At 50.0% G+C, this 23,902-nt stretch overlaps 1 protein-coding gene across 1 annotated transcript in view; it reads left to right on the top strand.

Annotated features, from left to right (window-relative positions):
• The window catches only part of miga1 (mitoguardin 1), a 66,711-nt gene that overhangs the window by 34,512 nt on the left and 8,297 nt on the right, over nucleotides 1-23,902 (top strand). Inside the window, exons 7-8 of the mRNA XM_041842957.2 lie at nucleotides 10,109-10,232; nucleotides 14,246-14,349. Coding sequence (XP_041698891.2) covers nucleotides 10,109-10,232; nucleotides 14,246-14,349 — 228 coding nt within the window. The remainder of the gene's footprint in view (nucleotides 1-10,108; nucleotides 10,233-14,245; nucleotides 14,350-23,902) is intronic.

The following is a 23,902-nucleotide window of genomic DNA, read 5'->3' as shown; positions in this document are numbered from 1 at the left end:
GGGAACACACTGGGGCTGGAGACGCCATCAGAGAGAGAGAGGTAGAGGGGAACACTGGAGCTGGAGACGCCATCAGAGAGGAGAGTGTAGAGGGGAACACTGGAGCTGGAGACGCCATCAGAGAGGAGAGTGTAGAGGGAACACACTGGAGCTGGAGACACCATCAGAGAGGAGAGTGTAGAGGGGGAACACTGGAGCTGGAGACGCCATCAGAGAGGAGAGTGTGGAGGGGAAACACTGGAGCTGAGACGCCATCAGAGAGGAGAGTGTAGAGGGGAACACTGGAGCTGGAGACGCCATCAGAGAGGAGAGTGTAGAGGGGAACACTGGGGCTGGACACGCCATCAGAGAGGAGAGTGTAGAGGGGAACACACTGGGGCTGGAGACACCATCAGAGAGGAGAGTGTAGAGGGGAACACTGGAGCTGGAGACGCCATCAGAGAGGAGAGTGTGGAGGGGAACACTGGAGCTGGAGACGCCATCAGAGAGGAGAGTGTAGAGGGAACACACTGGAGCTGGAGACACCCATCAGAGGAGAGTGTAGAGGGGAACACTGGAGCTGGAGACGCCATCAGAGAGGAGAGTGTGGAGGGGAACACTGGAGCTGGAGACGCCATCAGAGAGGAGAGTGTAGAGGGGAACACTGGAGCTGGAGACGCCATCAGAGAGGAGAGTGTAGAGGGGAACACTGGAGCTGGAGACGCCATCAGAGAGGAGAGTGTAGAGGGAAAACTGGGGCTGGAGACGCCATCAGAGAGGAGAGTGTAGAGGGGAACACTGGAGCTGGAGACGCCATCAGAGAGGAGAGTGTAGAGGGGAACACTGGAGCTGGAGACGCCATCAGAGAGGAGAGTGTGAGGGGGAACACACTGGGGCTGGAGACGCCATCAGAGAGGAGAGTGTAGAGGGGAACACACTGGGGCTGGAGACACCATCAGAGAGGAGAGTGTAGAGGGGAAATATCTGGGGCTGGAGACGCCATCAGAGAGGAGAGTGTAGAGGGGAAATAACTGGGGCTGGAGACGCCATCAGAGAGGAGAGTGTAGAGGGGAACACTGGGGCTGGAGACACCATCAGAGAGGAGAGGTAGAGGGGAACACACTGGGGCTGGAGACGCCATCAGAGATGAGAGTGTAGAGGGGAAACACACTGGGGCTGGAGATGCCATCAGAGAGGAGAGTGTAGAGGGAACACTGGAGCTGGAGACGCCATCAGAGAGGAGAGTGTAGAGGGGAACACTGGAGCTGGAGACGCCATCAGAGAGGAGAGTGTAGAGGGGAACACTGGGGCTGGAGGCACCATCAGAGAGGAGAGTGTAGAGGGGAACACTGGGTCTGGAGACACCATCAGAGAGGAGAGTGTAGAGGGGAACGCCATCAGAGAGGAGAGTGTAGAGGGGAACACTGGAGCTGGAGACGCCATCAGAGAGGAGAGTGTAGAGGGAACACTGGAGCTGGAGACGCCATCAGAGAGGAGAGTGTAGAGGGGAACACTGGGGCTGGAGACACCATCAGAGAGGAGAGTGTGGAGGGGAAACACACTGGGGCTGGAGACACAATCAGAGAGGAGAGTGTAGAGGGGAACACTGGAGCTGGAGACACCATCAGAGAGGAGAGTGTAGAGGGGAACACTGGGGCTGGAGACACCATCAGAGAGGAGAGTGTAGAGGGGGAACACTGGGGCTGGAGACGCCATCAGAGAGGAGAGTGTAGAGGGTACACACTGGGGCTGGAGACACCATCAGAGAGGAGAGTGTAGAGGGGAACACTGGGGCTGGAGACGCCATCAGAGAGGAGAGTGTAGAGGGGAACACACTGGAGCTGGAGACACCATCCGAGAGGAGAGTGTAGAGGGGAACACACACACTGGGGCTGGAGACGCCATCAGAGAGGAGAATGTAGAGGGAACACACTGGGGCTGGAGACACCATCAGAGAGGAGAGTGTAGAGGGGAACACTGGAGCTGGAGACGCCATCAGAGAGGAGAGTGTGGAGGGGAACACTGGAGCTGGAGACGCCATCAGAGAGGAGAGTGTAGAGGGAACACACTGGAGCTGGAGACACCATCAGAGAGGAGAGTGTAGAGGGGAACACTGGAGCTGGAGACGCCATCAGAGAGGAAAGTGTGGAGGGGAATACTGGAGCTGGAGACGCCATCAGAGAGGAGAGTGTAGAGGGGAAACACTGGGGCTGGAGACGCCATCAGAGAGGGAGAGTGTAGGGGGAACACACTGGGGCTGGAGACACCATCAGAGAGGAGAGTGTAGAGGGGAACACTGGAGCTGGAGACGCCATCAGAGAGGAGAGAGTGTGGAGGGGAACACTGGAGCTGGAGACGCCATCAGAGAGGAGAGTGTAGAGGGAACACACTGGAGCTGGAGACACCATCAGAGAGGAGAGTGTAGAGGGGAACACTGGAGCTGGAGACGCCATCAGAGAGGAGAGTGTGGAGGGGAACACTGGAGCTGGAGACGCCATCAGAGAGGAGAGTGTAGAGGGGAACACTGGAGCTGGAGACGCCATCAGAGAGGAGAGTGTAGAGGGGAACACTGGGGCTGGAGACACCATCAGAGAGGAGAGTGTAGAGGGGAACACACTGGGGCTGGAGACGCCATCAGAGAGGAGAGTGTAGAGGGGAACACACTGGAGCTGGAGACGCCATCAGAGAGGAGAGTGTAGAGGGGAACACTGGGGCTGGAGACACCATCAGAGAGGAGAGTGTAGAGGGAACACTGGAGCTGGAGACGCCATCAGAGAGGAGAGTGTAGAGGGGAACACACTGGGGCTGGAGACGCCATCAGAGAGGAGAGTGTAGAGGGGAACACTGGGGCTGGAGACACCATCAGAGAGGAGAGTGTAGAGGGGAACACTGGAGCTGGAGACGCCATCAGAGAGAGAGTGTAGAGGGGAACACACTGGGGCTGGAGACGCCATCAGAGAGGAGAGTGTAGAGGGGAACACACTGGGGCTGGAGACACCATCAGAGAGGAGAGTGTAGAGGGGAAATATCTGGGGCTGGAGACTTCATCAGAGAGGAGAGTGTAGAGGGGAAATAACTGGGGCTGGAGACGCCATCAGAGAGGAGAGTGTAGAGGGGAACACTGGGGCTGGAGACACCATCAGAGAGGAGAGTGTAGAGGGGAACACACTGGGGCTGGAGACGCCATCAGAGATGAGAGTGTAGAGGGGAACACACTGGGGCTGGAGATGCCATCAGAGAGGAGAGTGTAGAGGGGAACACTGGAGCTGGAGACGCCATCAGAGAGGAGAGTGTAGAGGGGAACACTGGAGCTGGAGACGCCATCAGAGAGGAGAGTGTAGAGGGGAACACTGGGGCTGGTGGCACCATCAGAGAGGAGAGTGTAGAGGGGAACACTGGGGCTGGAGACGCCATCAGAGAGGAGAGTGTAGAGGGGAACGCCATCAGAGAGGAGAGCGTAGAGGGGAACACTGGAGCTGGAGACGCCATCAGAGAGGAGAGAGTGTAGAGGGGAACACTGGGGCTGGAGACGCCATCAGAGAGGAGAGTGTAGAGGGGAACACACTGGGGCTGGAGACACCATCAGAGAGGAGAGTGTGGAGGGGAACACTGGAGCTGGAGACGCCATCAGAGAGGAGAGTGTAGAGGGAACACACTGGAGCTGGAGACACCATCAGAGAGGAGAGTGTAGAGGGGAACACTGGAGCTGGAGACGCCATCAGAGAGGAGAGTGTGGAGGGGAACACTGGAGCTGGAGACGCCATCAGAGAGGAGAGTGTAGAGGGGAACACTGGAGCTGGAGACGCCATCAGAGAGGAGAGTGTAGAGGGGAACACTGGGGCTGGAGACGCCATCAGAGAGGAGAGTGTAGAGGGGAACACACTGGGGCTGGAGACGCCATCAGAGAGGAGAGTGTAGAGGGGAACACACTGGAGCTGGAGACGCCATCAGAGAGGAGAGTGTAGAGGGGAACACTGGGGCTGGAGACACCATCAGAGAGGAGAGTGTAGAGGGGAACACTGGAGCTGGAGACGCCATCAGAGAGGAGAGTGTAGAGGGGAACACACTGGGGCTGGAGACGCCATCAGAGAGGAGAGTGTAGAGGGGAACACTGGGGCTGGAGACACCATCAGAGAGGAGAGTGTAGAGGGGAACACTGGAGCTGGAGACGCCATCAGAGAGGAGAGTGTAGAGGGGAACACACTGGGGCTGGAGACGCCATCAGAGAGGAGAGTGTAGAGGGACACACTGGGGCTGGAGACACCATCAGAGAGGAGAGTGTAGAGGGGAAATATCTGGGGCTGGAGACGCCATCAGAGAGGAGAGTGTAGAGGGGAAAACAACTGGGGCTGGAGACGCCATCAGAGAGGAGAGTGTAGAGGGGAACACTGGGGCTGGAGACACCATCAGAGAGGAGAGTGTAGAGGGGAACACACTGGGGCTGGAGACGCCATCAGAGATGAGAGTGTAGAGGGGAACACACTGGGGCTGGAGATGCCATCAGAGAGGAGAGTGTAGAGGGGAACACTGGAGCTGGAGACGCCATCAGAGAGGAGAGTGTAGAGGGGAACACTGGAGCTGGAGACGCCATCATAGAGGAGAGTGTAGAGGGGAACACTGGGGCTGGAGGCACCATCAGAGAGGAGAGTGTAGAGGGGAACACTGGGGCTGGAGACGCCATCAGAGAGGAGAGTGTAGAGGGGAACGCCATCAGAGAGGAGAGTGTAGAGGGGAACACTGGAGCTGGAGACGCCATCAGAGAGGAGAGTGTAGAGGGGAACACTGGAGCTGGAGACGCCATCAGAGAGGAGAGTGTAGAGGGGAACACTGGGGCTGGAGACACCATCAGAGAGGAGAGTGTGGAGGGGAACACACTGGGGCTGGAGACACAATCAGAGAGGAGAGTGTAGAGGGGAACACTGGAGCTGGAGACACCATCAGAGAGGAGAGTGTAGAGGGGAACACTGGGGCTGGAGACACCATCAGAGAGGAGAGTGTAGAGGGGAACACTGGGGCTGGAGACGCCATCAGAGAGGAGAGTGTAGAGGGTACACACTGGGGCTGGAGACACCATCAGAGAGGAGAGATGTAGAGGGGGAACACTGGGGCTGGAGACGCCATCAGAGAGGAGAGTGTAGAGGGGAACACACTGGAGCTGGAGACACCATCCGAGAGGAGAGTGTAGAGGGGAACACACACACTGGGGCTGGAGACGCCATCAGAGAGGAGAATGTAGAGGGAACACACTGGGGCTGGAGACACCATCAGAGAGGAGAGTGTAGAGGGGAACACTGGAGCTGGAGACGCCATCAGAGAGGAGAGTGTGGAGGGGAACACTGGAGCTGGAGACGCCATCAGAGAGGAGAGTGTAGAGGGAACACACTGGAGCTGGAGACACCATCAGAGAGGAGAGTGTAGAGGGGAACACTGGAGCTGGAGACGCCATCAGAGAGGAGAGTGTGGAGGGGAACACTGGAGCTGGAGACGCCATCAGAGAGGAGAGTGTAGAGGGGAACACTGGGGCTGGAGACGCCATCAGAGAGGAGAGTGTAGAGGGGAACACACTGGGGCTGGAGACACCATCAGAGAGGAGAGTGTAGAGGGGAACACTGGAGCTGGAGACGCCATCAGAGAGGAGAGTGTGGAGGGGAACACTGGAGCTGGAGACGCCATCAGAGAGGAGAGTGTAGAGGGGAACACTGGAGCTGGAGACGCCATCAGAGAGGAGAGTGTAGAGGGGAACACTGGGGCTGGAGACGCCATCAGAGAGGAGAGTGTAGAGGGAACACTGGGGCTGGAGACGCCATCAGAGAGGAGAGTGTAGAGGGGAACACTGGGGCTGGAGACGCCATCAGATAGGAGAGTGTAGAGGGGAACACTGGGGCTGGAGACACCATCAGATAGAAGTAGAACACTGGGGCTGGAGACGCCATCAGAGAGGAGAGTTTAGAGGGGAACACTGGAGCTGGAGACGCCATCAGAGAGGAGAGTGTAGAGGGGAACACTGGAGCTGGAGACGCCATCAGAGAGGAGAGTGTGGAGGGGAACACTGGAGCTGGAGACGCCATCAGAGAGGAGAGTGTAGAGGGGAACACTGGAGCTGGAGATGCCATCAGAGAGGAGAGTGTAGAGGGGAACACTGGGGCTGGAGATGCCATCAGAGAGGAGAGTGTAGAGGGGAACACACTGGGGCTGGAGACGCCATCAGAGAGGAGAGTGTAGAGGGGAACACACTGGAGCTGGAGACGCCATCAGAGAGGAGAGTGTAGAGGGGAACACTGGGGCTGGAGACGCCATCAGAGAGGAGAGTGTAGAGGGGAACACTGGAGCTGGAGACGCCATCAGAGAGGAGAGTGTAGAGGGGAACACTGGAGCTGGAGACGCCATCAGAGAGGAGAGTGTAGAGGGAACACTGGGGCTGGAGACGCCATCAGAGAGGAGAGTGTAGAGGGGAACACACTGGAGCTGGAGACGCCATCAGAGAGGAGAGTGTAGAGGGGAACACTGGGGCTGGAGACGCCATCAGAGAGGAGAGTGTAGAGGGAACACTGGGGCTGGAGACGCCATCAGAGAGGAGAGTGTAGAGGGGAACACTGGGGCTGGAGACGCCATCAGATAGGAGAGTGTAGAGGGGAACACTGGGGCTGGAGACGCCATCAGAGAGGAGAGTTTAGAGGGGAACACTGGAGCTGGAGACGCCATCAGAGAGGAGAGTGTAGAGGGGAACACTGGAGCTGGAGACGCCATCAAAGAGGAGAGTGTAGAGGGGAACACTGGGGCTGGAGACACCATCAGAGAGGAGAGTGTAGAGGGGAACACTGGAGCTGGAGACGCCATCAGAGAGGAGAGTGTAGAGGGGAACACTGGAGCTGGAGACGCCATCAGAGAGGAGAGTGTAGAGGGGAACACTGGAGCTGGAGACGCCATCAGAGAGGAGAGTGTAGAGGGGAACACACTGGGGCTGGAGACACCATCAGAGAGGAGAGTGTAGAGGGAACACACTGGGGCTGGAGACGCCATCAGAGAGGAGAGTGTAGAGGGGAACACTGGGGCTGGAGACACCATCAGAGAGGAGAGTGTAGAGGGGAACGCCATCAGAGAGGAGAGTGTAGAGGGGAACACTGGAGCTGGAGACACCATCAGAGAGGAGAGTGTAGAGGGGAACACTGGGGCTAGAGACGCCATCAGAATGGAGAGTGTAGAGGGGAACACTGGGGCTGGAGACACCATCAGAGAGGAGAGTGTAGAGGGAACACACTGGAGCTGGAGACACCATCAGAGAGGAGAGTGTAGAGGGGAACACTGGAGCTAGAGAAGCCATCAGAGAGGAGAGTGTAGAGGGGAACAGTGGGGCTGGAGACACCATCAGAGAGGAGAGTGTAGAGGGGAACACTGGGGCTGGAGACACCATCAGAGAGGAGAGTGTAGAGGGGAACACTGGGGCTGGAGACGCCATCAGAGAGGAGAGTGTAGAGGGGAACACACTGGGGCTGGAGACGCCATCAGAGAGGAGAGTGTGGAGGGGAACACACTGGAGCTGGAGACACCATCAGAGAGGAGAGTGTATAGGGGAACACACTGGGGCTGGAGACACCATCAGAGAGGAGAGTGTAGAGGGGAACACTGGAGCTGGAGACGCCATCAGAGAGGAGAGTGTAGAGGGGAACACTGGAGCTAGAGACGCCATCAGAGAGGAGAGTGTAGAGGGGAACACTGCGGCTGGAGACACCATCAGAGAGGAGAGTGTAGAGGGGAACAGTGGGGCTGGAGACACCATCAGAGAGGAGAGTGTAGAGGGGAACACTGGGGCTGGAGACACCATCAGAGAGGAGAGTGTAGAGGGGAACACACTGGGGCTGGAGACACCATCAGAGAGGAGAGTGTAGAGGGGAACACACTGGAGCTGGAGACGCCATCAGAGAGGAGAGTGTAGAGGGGAACACTGGGGCTGGAGACGCCATCAGAGAGGAGAGTGTAGAGGGGAACACACTGGGGCTGGAGACACCATCAGAGAGGAGAGTGTAGAGGGGAACACACTGGAGCTGGAGACGCCATCAGAGAGGAGAGTGTAGAGGGGAACACTGGAGCTGGAGACGCCATCAGAGAGGAGAGTGTAGAGGGGAACACTAGGGCTGGAGACGCCATCAGAGAGGAGAGTGTAGAGGGGAATACTGGAGCTGGAGACACCATCAGAGAGGAGAGTGTAGAGGGGAACACTGGAGCTGGAGACGCCATCAGAGAGGAGAGTGTAGAGGGGAACACTGGGGCTGGAGACGCCATCAGAGAGGAGAGTGTAGAGGGGAACACTGGAGCTGGAGACACCATCAGAGAGGAGAGTGTAGAGGGGAACACTGGAGCTGGAGACACCATCAGAGAGGAGAGTGTGGAGGTGAACACACTGGAGCTGGAGACACCATCAGAGAGGAGAGTGTAGAGGGGAACACTGGAGCTGGAGACGCCATCAGAGAGGAGAGTGTGGAGGGGAACACACTGGAGCTGGAGACACCATCAGAGAGGAGAGTGTTGAGGGGAACACACTGGAGCTGGAGACACCATCAGAGAGGAGAGTGTAGAGGGGAACACACTGGGGCTGGAGACGCCATCAGAGAGGAGAGTGTAGAGGGGAACACACTGGAGCTGGAGACACCATCAGAGAGGAGAGTGTAGAGGGGAACACTGGGGCTGGAGACGCCATCAGAGAGGAGAGTGTAGAGGGGAACACACTGGAGCTGGAGACACCATCAGAGAGGAGAGTGTAGAGGGGAACACTGGGGCTGGAGACACCATCAGAGAGGAGAGTGTGGAGGGGAGAACGTATCGGTATGCCAAACATTTTACAATCAACTGTAGCTACTTGTGGAATCTCTAAGTGTAGAAACCCAGCCTAAAACCCCAAACAGCAAGCAATGCAGATATAGAAGCACGGTGGCTAGGAAAAACTCCCTAGAAAGGCAGGAACCTAGGAAGAATCCTAGAGAGGAACCAGGCTCTGAGGGGTGGCCAGTCCTCTTCTGGCTGTGCCGGGTGGAGATTATAAGAGTACATGGCCATTAAGGCCAGATCGTTCTTCAAGACGTTCAAACGTTCATAGATGACCAGCAGGGTCATTCAGAGGTCGAGACAGCAAGTGCGGTAGAGAGAGTCAAAAACAGCCGGTCTGGGACAAGGTAGCACGTCCGGTGAACAGGTCAGGGTTCCATAGCCGCAGGCAGAACAGTTGAAACTGGAGCAGCAGCACGACCAGGTGGACTGGGGACAGCCAGGAGTCATCAGGCCAGGTAGTCCTGAGGCATGGTCCTAGGGCTCAGGTCCTCCGGGATGGGAGGGGAGGGAGAGAGGACCAGGTGGACTGGGGACAGCCAGGAGTCATCAGGCCAGGTAGTCCTGAGGCATGGTCCTAGGGCTCAGGTCCTCCGGGAGGGGAGGGAGAGAGGACCAGGTGGACTGGGGACAGCCAGGAGTCATCAGGCCAGGTAGTCCTGAGGCATGGTCCTAGGGCTCAGGTCCTCTGGGAGGGGAGGGAGAGGGACCAGGTGGACTGGGAACAGCCAGGAGTCATCAGGCCAGGTAGTCCTGAGGCATGGTCCTAGGGCTCAGGTCCTCCGGGAGGGGAGGGAGAGAGGACCAGGTGGACTGGGGACAGCAAGGAGTCATCAGGCCAGGTAGTCCTGAGGCATGGTCCTAGGGCTCAGGTCCTCTGGGAGGGGAGGGAGGGAGAGAGAGAGAATTAGAGGGAGCATACACAAATTCACACAGGACACCAGATAAGACAGGAGAATTACACCAGATATAACAGACTGACCCTAGCCCCCCGGCACATAGATCTCTCTCTCTCTCTCTCTCTCTCTCTCTCTCTCTCTCTCTCTCTCTCTCTCTGTCTCTCTGTCTCTCTGTCTCTCTGTCTGGTGTCTCTGTCTGGTGTCTCTCTATGTGTCTCTCTCTCTCTCTCTCTGGTCTCTCTCTCTCGGTCTCTCTCTCTGTCTGGTCTTGGGGTTGGCTGGGGTCCGTTTGTGTATGTAGCTAGAATATGTGTCTAGTAGGGTGTGTATGTATGGGAGTGCAGTATGTACTGTGTGTGCATAAAGTTGTGTTCTTGTAACATCTTTGATATCTGTGTCTTCCTGGTCAGGACCTTATCAGTGCAGAGTTTATCCATAAGATGGAGAGCCTCCTCCAGAGAGCGTACAGACTACAGGAGGAGTTTGAAGGAGCTTTGAGCATTCCGGAACCTTCCTCACACAGCGGCAGCCACGGTGAGACCGCTCACACAGCCAGACACACACACACACACACACACACACACACACACACACACACACACAGCCAGACACACACACACACACACACACAGCCAGACACACACACACACACACACAGCCAGACACACACACACACACACACACAGCCAGACACACACACACACACAGCCAGACACACAGCCAGACACACACGGAAAGGGACACACACACACACAGGGATATAAACTCACTCCGTCACACACACACACACACACACACACACACAGGGATATAAACTCACTCCGTCACACACACACACACATATACACACACACACACAGGGATATAAACTCACTCCGTCACACACACACTCAAACCGTACTCACACACACAGAGGATATTTTCCATGACGTGACATGGAGTCTAATAGTTCTGGTGTGAGCAACTCCGAAGCGCTCTGTGCGACGTGCAGTTCAGTACCCTGCCTCACATTCTACTGATGTGAACTCTTCATCAAACCCTGCTAGTCATCTGTCTCCACATGGCCCCACTGGACAGTAAACCCTACAGGCTAATCTTAGACAGTGCTGGAACCAGGCCAAAGTACTACTGTTACACACTTATTGACGAGTTGACAAGACGTGATTTATGCATCTGTGTTGTCTCCATAGAGATGCATTAAAGAGGCAATCTGCAGTTCAAACAGTAACAAAGCTTTCACCCCACTGTTTTTTTTTGTAAACAGCTGAGGCTAGAGAAATGTAACCGCTCTCAAATTCATAGACAAGAGCTATGGATGCAATGACTGACCGTCCATGACATCAACGTTATAGTTTCAACCATTTTGTTTCAGTTAAGACTCCAGTGTCGTGTAGAGATTTATGATGATGATTTTTAGTGTGTAGTAGCGTGGTTCTATAGCGTGTTTAAAAAATATTTAGTTTCAGACTCCAGTGTCGTGTAGAGGTGATGGGGTAGAAGTGGCCAATGTTCCCTCTAATGTTTTGGGGCACTGAGCAAATTTGAGGTCTTGTGAGTGGAACTTTTTTGTTCAACTTCCAGCACGTGTTTCCACTGAGGCTGTATCCTGACAGTTTTAGACATTAGCCAATAGGCTGTACCCTGACAGTTTTAGACATTAGCCAACAGGCTGTACCCTGACAGTTTTAGACAGCCACAATAGACTATAGGCTACTATCTGAGCACAATGTAGGCTTACCTACAAAACCAACGGAGCGAATCCCATAACATTTACACATGGAAATAGCTTTTGATGTGTCTGATATAGCCTACAGCAGCCTATAGGTGGTGTTCAATGCAGGCCTACATTGCATGACCCTTTTTAAAAACGTGTGGTCCTCTGATTGGTCCTCTGTAGCTCAGCTGGTAGAGCACGGCGCTTGGTCCTCTGGAGCTCAGCTGGTAGAGCACGGCGCTTGGTCCTCTGTAGCTCAGCTGGTAGAGCACGGCGCTTGTAACGCCAAGGGTAGTGGGTTCGATCCCCGGGACCACCCATACACAACAAAAATGTATGCACACATGACTGTAAGTCACTTTGGATAAAAGCGTCTGATAAATGGCTTATTATTATTATTATTATTTTACATTATGTAGGGCTTGACATGAATCAATTCTTTTTTTACTTGGCCTGTAACACAATGGGCCAAATAGGTGACTGTAAATTGTGTTGTATGATGGTGCAAGAAACCACTTTACAAAGAGTTGCAAAGACAATGTAGGCTATTCCTCTGCATATTCAAGCCTGTCTCAAAATTCAACACTGCCCCTTTTTAATTAAGACACAAGCTTTTTTTTACCTGACTGGCTTTTCAAAGACAGCTTGAAATGTAGCCTTCACTTTTTGTGCTCTTGTAGGAAGCAGTATCTAACTCCCCATTGCTGACCTATACTTATCTATAACTGGGCTAATAACTCGCTAACTAGCAAAAAAAATATCAAAAGATGTTGATCTGAACTAATCACTCGCGGGTGATTTCTACCCCGTTGCGCTCTGGCTCTGCCTATAACATCAGACTCCGTTTTACAAAAGTTTTTAGATTTGTTTTGGTTTGTTGCATTGAAAAGGGGCTGATTCGATCACAGAAAAAACGTTGATCTATATAGTGCGAACTCGGTGAAGTTCAATCTCTTGCATCTCTGCGCATCATGGCATTTCTTCAGAGCGCCAGTCCTGGAGGAAGTGCGCGGCCGTGCACGTGTGCAGTTTAAAGGATGAGCCATGACCAACGTTCCCTCTATACAGATCATTCGGAACGTATTCAGACCCCTTTTTCCACATTTTGTTACATTACAGGCTTATTCTAAACTTGATTTAAAAAAATATAATAATAATAATCTCAATCAACACACAATACCCCAAAATGTCAAAGTAAAAACTGGTGTTTTAGACATTTTTGCAAATGTATAAAAAAGAAAAGGAAAAAATGGAATTACATTTACATAAGTATTCAGACCCTTTACTCCGTACTCTTTTGAAGCACCTTTGGCAGCGACTACATCCTCGAGTCTTCTTGGGTATGATGCTACAAGCTTGGCACACCTGTATTTGGGAAGTTTCTCCCATTCTTCTCTGCAGATCCTCTCAAGCTCTGTCAGGTTGGATGGGGAGCGTCGCTGCACAGCTATTTTCAGGTCTCTCCAGATATGTTCGATCGGGTTCAAGTCCGGGCTCTGGCTGGGCCACTCAAGGACATTGAGAGACGTGTCCTGAAGCCACTCCTGCGTTGTCTTGGCTGTGTGCTTAGAGTTGTTGTCCTGTTGGAAGGTGAACCTTCGCCCCAGTCTGAGGTCCTGAGCACTCTGGAGCAGGTTTTTCATCAAGGAGCTCTCTGTTCATCTTTCCCTCGATCCTGACTAGTCTCCCAATCCCTGCCGCTGAAAAACATCCCCACAGCATGATGCTGCCACCACCATGCTTCACCGTAGGGATGGTGCCAGATTTTCTCCAGACGTGACACTTGGCATTCAGGCCAAAGAGTTCAATCTTGGTTTCATCAGACCAGAGAATCTTGTTTCTCATGGTCTGAGAGTCCTTTAGGTGCCTTTTGGCAAACTCCAAGTGGGCTGTCATGTGCCTTTTACTGAGGAGTGGCTTCCGTCTGGCCACTCTACCATAAAGGCCTGATTGGTGGAGTGCTGCAGAGATGGTTGTCCTTCTGGAAGGTTCTCCCATCTCCACAGAGGAACTCTGGAACGCTCTCAGAGTGACCATCGGGTTCTTGGTCACCTCCCTGACCAAGGCCCTTCTCCCCCGATTGCTCAGTTTGGCCGGGCTGCCAGCTCGAGGAAGAGTCTTGGTGGTTCCAAACTTTTTCCATTTAATGATGGAGGCCACTGTGTTCTTGGGGACCTTCAATGGTTCAGAAAATGTTTTGGTACCCTTCCCCAGATCTGGGCCTCGACACAATCCTGTCTCAGAGCTCTACGGACAATTCCTTCGACCTCATGGCTTGGTTTTTTCTCTGACATGCACTGTCAACTGTGGGACCTTATATAGACAGGTGTGTCCCTTTCTAAATCATGTCCAATCAATTGAATTTACCACAGGTGTACTCAATCAAGTTGTAGAAACATCTCAAGGATGATCAATGGAAACAAGATCCACCAGAGCTCAATTTCGAGTCTCATAGCAAAGGGTCTGAAAACGTATGTAAATAAGGTTGATCGAATTATTTTATTTTTTTATGTATTTTTTTATAAATTTGCAAACATTTCTAAAATCCTGCTTTCGCTTTGTCGTTATGGGGTATTATGTGTACATTGAGGACATTTTTATTTATTTAATATTTTTTAGATTAAGGCTGTATCGTAACAAAAATGTGGAAAAGGGTAGGGATCTGAATACTTTGTTTTACATTTCTAGATAATTGTTTTTAAAAAGTATTATTTGTGTACTTGTTTGACATTATACTGCATTGTTAGGAGCTAGTAACATAAGCATTTCGCTGCACTCACTATAACATCTGCTAAACTGTGTACGCGACCAATAGACTTGTATTTTGTTTCAGGTAAGACTCCGGTGTTTTGTAGCGACGATCTGGATGATGAGGTGTCCTGTCTCAGAGACTCCATCAGCATCGCCTCCAACGACTCCTTCGTGTCTGCTGCAGAGGTAAGACTCCCCTCACACCGTATAGTGCTGGCATTACATTACCAGGCTGGCTCAGTCCAGTCTATATATATATATTAATGTGTTTATTATTTTCTAATAAAAAAAAGAGATGGAAACATTGTAGTGTTGAATGGCAACTTTAGAGGACAAAACTTAACATACAAAAATAAAATAAACAATCCTATTAGGTGGTACATCTATTATAAGACGGCATATAGTCATTACAAGCAGTTAAACCAAAACTCCATATTGAATGGACTACAGCACAGCGTGGCAGCAGATCATCAACCCAGTTATGAAGAGACCATTTATCTATTATCGTCTGCCATATTTTGTAAAAACATTTGACTTCTATTGGAGGTATTGTATCCAATCTTTTCCGATATGCATTGCATTACATTCCCTAAATCCTGTAACCACATTTCAAAGGTAGGTACGGTCTCCAATTTCTAACATTTCAATATGAGGCTTTTTGGCTAATAGAGGACAAAGAGAGACAGCAGAGAGAACTTCCTGGTTGTTCCCATCAACTGTACCAAGCAGAGAGAACTTCCTGGTTGTTCCCATCAACTGTACCAAACAGAGAGACAGCAGAGAGAACTTCCTGGTTGTTCCCATCAACTGTACCAAACAGAGAGACAGCAGAGAGAACTTCCTGGTTGTTCCCATCAACTGTACCAAACAGAGAGACAGCAGAGAGAACTTCCTGGTTGTTCCCATCAACTGTACCAAACAGAGAGACAGCAGAGAGAACTTCCTGGTTGTTCCCATCAACTGTACCAAACAGAGAGACAGCATAGAGAACTTCCTGGTTATTCCCATCAACTGTACCAAACAGAGAGACAGCAGAGAGAACTTCCTGGTTGTTCCCATCAACTGTACCAAACAGAGAGACAGCGGAGAGAACTTCCTGGTTATTCCCATCAACTGTACCAAACAGAGAGACAGCAGAGAGAACTTCCTGGTTGTTCCCATCAACTGTACCAAACAGAGAGACAGCAGAGAGAACTTCCTGGTTGTTCCCATCAACTGTACCAAACAGAGAGACAGCAGAGAGAACTTCCTGGTTATTCCCATCAACTGTACCAAACAGAGCGATCAATGGGTCTGGGGCTTTATCAAAGGCTTTAGATAAGTCATCAAAAATGAGAGCCCAGTAAGCATGTAACTTAGGTCATGTCCAAAATAAGTGGGTCAAAATGCCCTCATCCTGCTGGCACCTCACACAGTGGTGAGGTATCTGGGAATATTTTATGCAGTTTAACCTTTGAGTAATGTAACCTGTGTATCACCTTACACGGAAAAATGTTGTCTGGCATTCACTGAACTGTGGTTTATATTCCTGAGAGCTTCTACGAACTTCTCAACTGATATTTCTGAACCAAGTTGCTGCTCTCAAGCCTTTTTAATAGGGTCTGTGGATACCTCTGGACCTGTAGCACATCCTAAAGTCTAGAGACCCACCCTTTTGAATAGGACATTTCCACCAGAGCTGTTGCCAGAGAATTAAATGCTAATTTCTCTACCATAAGCTGCCTCCAACGTCGTTTTATAGAATTTGGCAGTATGTCCAACCTGCTTCACAACCGCAGACCACGTGTCACCACGCTAGCCCAGGACCTCAACATCCGGCTTCTTCACCTGCGGGACCAGCCACCCGGACAGCTGATGAAACTGGGTTTGCACAACCGAAGAATGTCTACACAAACTATCAGAAACCGTCTCAGGGAAGCTCATCTGCGTGTTCGTCGTCCTCACCAGGGTCTTGACCTGACTGCAGTTCGGCGTCATAACCGACTTCAGTGGGCAAACGCTTACCTTCGATAGCCATTGGCCTTGCTGGAGAAGTGTGCTCTTCAAGGATGAATCCCGGTTTCAACTGTACCGGGCAGATAGCAGACAGCGTGTATGGCGTTGTGTGGGCGAGTGGTTTGCTGATGTCAACGTTGTGAACAGAGTGCCCCATGGTGGCGGTGGGGTTATGGTATGGGCTGGCATAAGCTACGGACAACGAACACTATTGCATTTTATCAATGGCAATTTGAATGCACGAGATCCTGAGGCCCATTGTCGTGCCATTCATCCGCCGCCATCACCTCATGTTTCAGCATGATAATGCACGGCCCCATGTCACAAGGATCTGTACACAATTCCTGGAAGCTGAAAATCTATTCAAACCCTTTGCTATGAGACTTGAAATTGAGCTTGGGTGCATCCTGTTTCCATTGATCATCCTTGATGTTTCTACAACTTGATTGGAGTCCACCTGTGGTAAATTCAATTGATGGACATGATTTGGAAAGGCAAACACACCTGTCTATATAAGGTCCCACAGTTGACAGTGCATGTCAGAGCAAAAACCAAGCCATGATGTCAAAGGAATTCAATCAAATCACATTTTATTTGTCACATACACGTGTTTAGCAGATGTTGTTGCGGGTGTAGCGAAATGCTTGTGCTTCTAGCTCCAACAGTGCAGTAATATCTAACAATTTCACAACATATACCCAATACACACACATCTATTAAGGAATGGAATTTAAGAATATATACATATATGGACAAGCAATGACAGAGCGGCATGGACTAAGATACAGTAGAATATTATAGAATAGAATACAGTATATACATATGAGATGAGTAGTGCAAGATATGTAAACATTATTAAAGTGACTAGTGTTCCATTTCTTAAAGTGGCCAGTGATTTCAATAGGCAGCAGCAGCCTCTAATGTGCTAGTGATGGCTATTTAACAGTCTGATGGCAGCAGCAGCCTCTAATGTGCTAGTGATGGCTATTTAACAGTCTGATGGCAGCAGCAGCCTCTAATGTGCTAGTGATAGCTATTTAACAGTCTGATGGCAGCAGCAGCCTCTAATGTGCTAGTTAATGATGGCTATTTAACAGTCTGATGGCAGCAGCAGCCTCTAATGTGTTAGTGATGGCTATTTAACAGTCTGATGGCAGCAGCAGCCTCTAATGTGCTAGTTAGTGATGGCTATTTAAGAGTCTGATGGCAGCAGCAGCCTCTAATGTGCTAGTGATGGCTATTTAACAGTCTGATGGCAGCAGCAGCCTCTAATGTGCTAGTTAGTGATGGCTATTTAACAGTCTGATGGCAGCAGCAGCCTCTAATGTGCTAGTGATGGCTATTTAACAGTCTGATGGCAGCAGCAGCCTCTAATGTGCTAGTTAGTGATGGCTATTTAACAGTCTGATGGCAGCAGCAGCCTCTAATGTGCTGGTGATGGCTATTTAACAGTCTGATGGCAGCAGCAGTCTCTAATGTGCTAGTTAGTGATGGCTATTTAACAGTCTGATGGCAGCAGCAGCCTCTAATGTGCTAGTGATGGCTTTTTAACAGTCTGAATGCAGCAGCAGCCTCTAATGTGCTAGTGATGGCTATTTAACAGTCTGATGGCAGCAGCAGCCTCTAATGTGCTAGTGATGGCTATTTAACAGTCTGATGGCAGCAGCAGCCTCTAATGTGCTAGTGATGGCTATTTAACAGTCTGATGGCCTTGAGATAGAAGCTGTTTTTCATTCTCTCGGTCCCAGCTTTGATGCACCTGTACTGACCTCGCCTTCTGGATGATAGCGGGGTGAACAGGCAGTGACTCGGTTGGTTGATGTCCTTGATTATCTTTTTGGCCTTCCTGTGACATCGTGTGCTGTAGGTGTCTTGGAGGGCGGGTAGTTTGCTCCCGGTAATGTTGGGCAGACCGCACCACCCTCTGGAGAGCCCTGCAGTTGCGGGCGGTGCAGTTGCCATACCAGGCGGTGATACAGCCCGACAGGATGCTCTCAATTGTGCATCTGTAAAAGTTTGAGGGTTTTAGGTGCCAAGACAAATTTCTTCAGCCTCCTGAGGTTGAAGAGGCTCTGTTGGGCCTCCTTCACCACACTGTATGCGTGGGTGGACCATTTCAGTTTGTCAGTGTTGTGTACGCCAAGGAACTTGAAGCTTTCCACCTTCTCCACTGCGGTCCCGTCAATGTGGATAGGGGGGTGCACCCTCTGCCGTTTCCTGAAGTCCACGATCATCTCCTTTGTTTTGTTGACGTTGAGTGAGAGGTTATTTTCCTGGCACCACACTCCCAGAGCCCTCACCTCCTCCCTGTAGGCGGTCTCGTCATTGTTGGTAATCAAGCCTACTACTGTTGTGTCGTCTGCAAACTTGATGATTGAGTTGGAGGCGTGCTTGGCCACGCAGTCATGGGTGAACAGGGAGTACAGGAGGGGGCTGAACACGCACCCTTGTGGGGCCCCAGTGTTGAGGATCAGCGAAGTGGATATGTTGTTTCCTACCTTCACCACCTGGGGGCGACCCGTCAGGAAGTCCAGGACCCAGTTGCACAGGGTGGGGTTCAGACCCAGGGCCTCGAGCTTAATGATGAGCTTGGAGGGTACTATGGTGTTGAATGCTGAGCTGTAGTCAATGAACAGCATTCTTACATAGGTATTCCTCTTGTCCAGATGGGATAGGGCAGTGTACAGTGTGATGGTGATTGCATCGTCTGTGGATCTATTGGGGCGGTAAGGAAATTGAAGTGGGTCTAGGGTGTCAGGTAAGGTAGAGGTGATATGATCCTTGACCAGAATAGAACAGAACAACAGCAAAGGACCTTGTGAAGATGCTGGAGGAAACGGGTACAAAAGTATCTATATCCACAGTAAAACGAGTCCTATATTGATATAACCTGAAAGGCCGCTCGGCAAGGAAGAAGCCACTGCTCCAAAACCGCCATAAAGCCAGACTACGGTTTGTATCTGCACATGGGGACAAAGGTCGTACTTTTTGGAGAAATGTCCTCTGGTCTGATGAAACAGAAATAGAACTGTTTGGCCATAATGACCATCGTTATGTTTGGAGGAAAAAGGTGGTTGCTTGCAAGCCGACGAACACCATCCCAACCGTGAAGTTGGGGGTGGCAGCATCATGCTGTGGGGGTGCTTTGATGCAGGAGGGACTGGTGCACTTCACAAAATAGATGGCATCATGAGGAAGGAAAATTATGTGGATATGTTGAAGCAACGTCTCAAGACATCAGTCAGGAAGTTAAAGCTTGGTCGCAAATGGGTCTTCCAAATGGACAATGACCCCAAGCATACTTCCAGAGTTGTGGCAAAATGGCTTAAGGACAACAAAGTCAAGGTATTGGAGTGGCCATCACAAAGCCCTGACCTCAATCCTATAGAAAATGTGTGGGCAGAACTGCTAAAGGGTGTGCGAGCAAGGAGGCCTACAAACCTGACTCAGTTACACCAGCTCTGTCACGAGGAATGGGCCAAAATTCACCCAACTTATTGTGGGAAGCTTGTGGAAGGCTACCCGAAACGTTTGACCCAAGGTAAACAATTTAAAGGCAATGCTACCAAATACTAATTGAGTGTATGTAAACTTCTGACACTGGGAATGTGATGAAAGAAATAAAAGCTGAAATAAATAATTCTCTCTACTATTATTCTGACATTTCACATTCTTAAAATAAAGTGTTGATCCTAACGGACCTAAGACAGGGAATTTTTACTAGGATGAAATGTCAGGAATTGTGAAAAACTGAGTTTAAATGTATTTGGCTAAGGTATATGTATCTTTCTATATCCACCCACACCCAGTCAAATGTTTGGACACACCTACTCATTCCAGGGTTTTTATTTTCACTCTTTTCTACATTGTAGAATAATAGTGAAGACATCAACTATGAAATAGCACATATGGAATCATGAAGTAATCAAAAAAGTGTTAAACAAATCAAAATATATTTGAGATTCTTCAATAGCCACCCTTTGCCTTGACGACAGCTTTGCACACTCTTGGCATTCTCTCAACCAGCTTCACCTGGAATGCTTTTCCAACAGTCTTGAAGGAGTTCCCACATATGCTGAGCACTTGTTGGCTGCTTTTCCTTCACTCTGTGGTCCAACTCATCCCAAACCATCTCGATTGGGTTGAGGTTGGGTGATTGTGGAGGCCAGGTCATCTGATGCAGCACTCCATCACTCTCCTTCTTGGTAAAATAGCCCTTACACAGCCTGGAGGTGTGTTGGGTCATTGTCTTGTTGAAAAACAAATGATAGTCCCAACTAAGCGCAAACCAGATGGGATGGCGTATCGCTGCAGAATGCTGTGGTAGCCATGCTGGTTAAGTGTGCCTTGAATTCTAAATAAATCACAGACAGTGTCACCAGCAAAGCACCCCCACACCATAACACCACCTCCATGCTTTTCGGTGGGAAATACACATGCGAAGATCATCCGTTCACCCACACCGCGTCTCACAAAGACATGGCGGTTGGAACCAAAAATCTCCAATTTAGACTCCAGACCAAAGGACAGATTTCCACCGGTCTAATGTCCATTGCTCGTGTTTCTTGGCCCAAGCAGGTCTCCTCTTCTTATTGGTGTCCTTTTAGTAGTGGTTTCTTTGCAGCAATTCGACCATGAAGGCCTGATTCACGCAGTCTCCTCTGAACAGTTGATGTTAAGATGTGTCTGTTACTTGAACTCTGAATCATTTATTTGGGCTGCAATTTCTGAGGCTGGTAACTCTAATGAATTTATCCTCTGCAGCAGAGGTAACTCTAGGTCTTCCTTTCCTGTGGCGGTCCTCATGATAGCCAGTTTCATCATAGCGCTTGATGGTTTTTGCGACTGCACTTGAAGACATTTTCAAAGTTCTTGAAATGTTCCGTATTGACTGACCTTCATGTTTTAAAGTAATGGACTGTTTTTCTTTGCTTATTTGAGCTGTTCTTGCCATTATATGGACTTGGTCTTTTACAAAATAGGGCTATCTTCTGTATACCACCCCAACTTGTCACAAACACAACAGGTTATTTGAAGACTTGATTTGTTTAACACTACAGTTTGCAACTGATTGGCTCAAACACATAAAAAATAAGTATTCATCAAAACACTGCACCAACCGCCACTGCCAGACACATCAAAGATAGTCTTCCTTCTGAACTGAGCTGCAGGGCGGGAATGAAACTGGTCAGGGAGGTTACATAAGGTTATTGGTCTGTGATGGTAGAAAACTGAGGATGGATCAACAACATTGTAGTGACTCCACAATAATAAGTGAAAATAATACAAATATACAGAATCTTGTATGCAACAAGGCACTAAAGTAAACTTTTTTTGGGGGCCTAAATACGCAAAGCCTAATGTTTAGGGCAAATCCAACACGTCACTGAATAACTGCCTCCTTATTTTCAAACATGGTGGTGGCTGCATCATGTTATGGGTATGCTTGACATCGGCAAATGCTAGGGAGTTTTTCAGGATAAAAATAAACGGGATGGAGCTAAGCACAGGAAAAATCCTAGAGGAAAACCTGCTTCAGTCTGCTGTCCACCAGACACTGGGAGACAAATTCACCTTTCAGCAGGACAATCACCTAAAACACAAAACCAAATATACAATGGAGTTGCTTACCAAGAATACAGTGAATGTTGGCAAAGTTAAATTTGACTTCATTGCTGTCTAATCATGATCCCCAAAATCTTGACAGGGCTTTTTGAAAAGACAAATGGGCAAACATTGTATAATATATATATATATATATATATTATACAATATTTGCCCATTCGTCTTTTCAAAAAGATTCAAGATTCACTGTATTCTATATATATATATATACACTGCTCAAAAAAATAAAGGGAACACTTAAACAACACAATGTAACTCCAAGTCAATCACACTTCTGTGAAATCAAACTGTCCACTTAGGAAGCAACACTGATTGACAATAAATTTCACATGCTGTTGTGCAAATGGAATAGACAACAGGTGGGAATTATAGGCAATTAGCAAGACACCCCCAATAAAGTACTGGTTTTGCAGGTGGTGACCACAGACCACTTCTCAGTTCCTATGCTTCCTGGCTGATGTTTTGGTCACCTTTTGAATGCTGGCGGTGCTTTCACTCTAGTGGTAGCATGAGACGGAGTCTACAACCCACACAAGTGGCTCAGGTAGTGCAGCTCATCCAGGATGGCACATCAATGCGAGCTGTGGCAAGAAGGTTTGCTGTGTCTGTCAGCGTAGTGTCCAGAGCATGGAGGCGCTACCAGGAGACAGGCCAGTACATCAGGAGACGTGGAGGAGGCCGTAGGAGGGCAACAACCCAGCAGCAGGACCGCTACCTCTGCCTTTGTGCAAGGAGGAGCAGGAGGAGCACTGCCAGAGCCCTGCAAAATGACCTCCAGCAGGCCACAAATGTGCATGTGTCTGCTCAAACGGTCAGAAACAGACTCCATGAGGGTGGTATGAGGGCCCGACGTCCACAGGTGGGGGTTGTGCTTACAGCCCAACACCGTGCAGGACGTTTTGGCATTTGCCAGAGAACACCAAGATTGGCAAATTCGCCACTGGCACCCTGTGCTCTTCACAGATGAAAGCAGGTTCACACTGAGCACGTGACAGACGTGACAGAGTCTGGAGACGCCGTGGAGAACGTTCTGCTGCCTGCAACATCCTCCAGGATGACCGGTTTGGCGGTGGGTCAGTCATGGTGTGGGGTGGCATTCCTTTGGGGGGCCGCACAGCCCTCCATGTGCTCGCCAGAGGTAGCCTGACTGCCATTAGGTACCGAGATGAGATCCTCAGACCCCTTGTGAGACCATATGCTGGTGCGGTTGGCCCTGGGTTCCTCCTAATGCAAGACAATGCTAGACCTCATGTGGCTGGAGTGTGTCAGCAGTTCCTGCAAGAGGAAGGCATTGATGCTATGGACTGGCCCGCCCGTTCCCCAGACCTGAATCCAATTGAGCACATCTGGGACATCATGTCTCGCTCCATCCACCAACGCCACGTTGCACCACAGACTGTCCAGGAGTTGGCGGATGCTTTAGTCCAGGTCTGGGAGGAGATCCCTCAGGAGACCATCCGCCACCTCATCAGGAGCATGCCCAGGCGTTGTAGGGAGGTCATACAGGCACGTGGAGGCCACACACACTACTGAGCCTCATTTTGACTTGCTTTAAGGACATTACATCAAAGTTGGATCAGCCTGTAGTGTGGTTTCCCACTTTAATTTTGAGGGTGACTCCAAATCCAGACCTCCATGGGTTGATCAATTTGATTTCCATTGATAATTTTTGTGTGATTTTGTTGTCAGCACATTCAACTATGTAAAGAAAAAAGTATTTAATAAGATTTCAGATCTAGGATGTGTTATTTTAGTGTTCCCTTAATTTTTTTGAGCAGTGTATAATAATCCAGGTGTGCAATGCTCTTGGAGACTTGCCCAAGAAGACGCAGCTGAAATCGATGGCAAAGGTGTTTCTAACATGTATTGACTCAGGGAGCTGAATACTGACGCAACGACTATATTTTAGTTATTTAATTTCTATTCATCATTTTTTTTTTTTTTACAATTTTTCTTCCACTTTGACCACAGCATTTTGTGTAGATTCTTGACAAAATAACAATTACATTTAACTTTAATCCCACTTTGTAACGCAATAAAATGTGACAAAATCAAAAGGGGTCTGAAAACTTTTCAAAGGCGCTGTATATTCTCTCTCTTGTCAGCACAGGGAGCTGCG

The sequence above is a fragment of the Coregonus clupeaformis genome, chromosome 21, assembly GCF_020615455.1.
Source record: "Coregonus clupeaformis isolate EN_2021a chromosome 21, ASM2061545v1, whole genome shotgun sequence".
Classification (NCBI taxonomy): domain Eukaryota; kingdom Metazoa; phylum Chordata; class Actinopteri; order Salmoniformes; family Salmonidae; genus Coregonus; species Coregonus clupeaformis.
The sequence above is the reverse complement of the archived record's forward strand: the minus strand, read 5'-3'. Positions and strand labels throughout refer to the sequence as shown.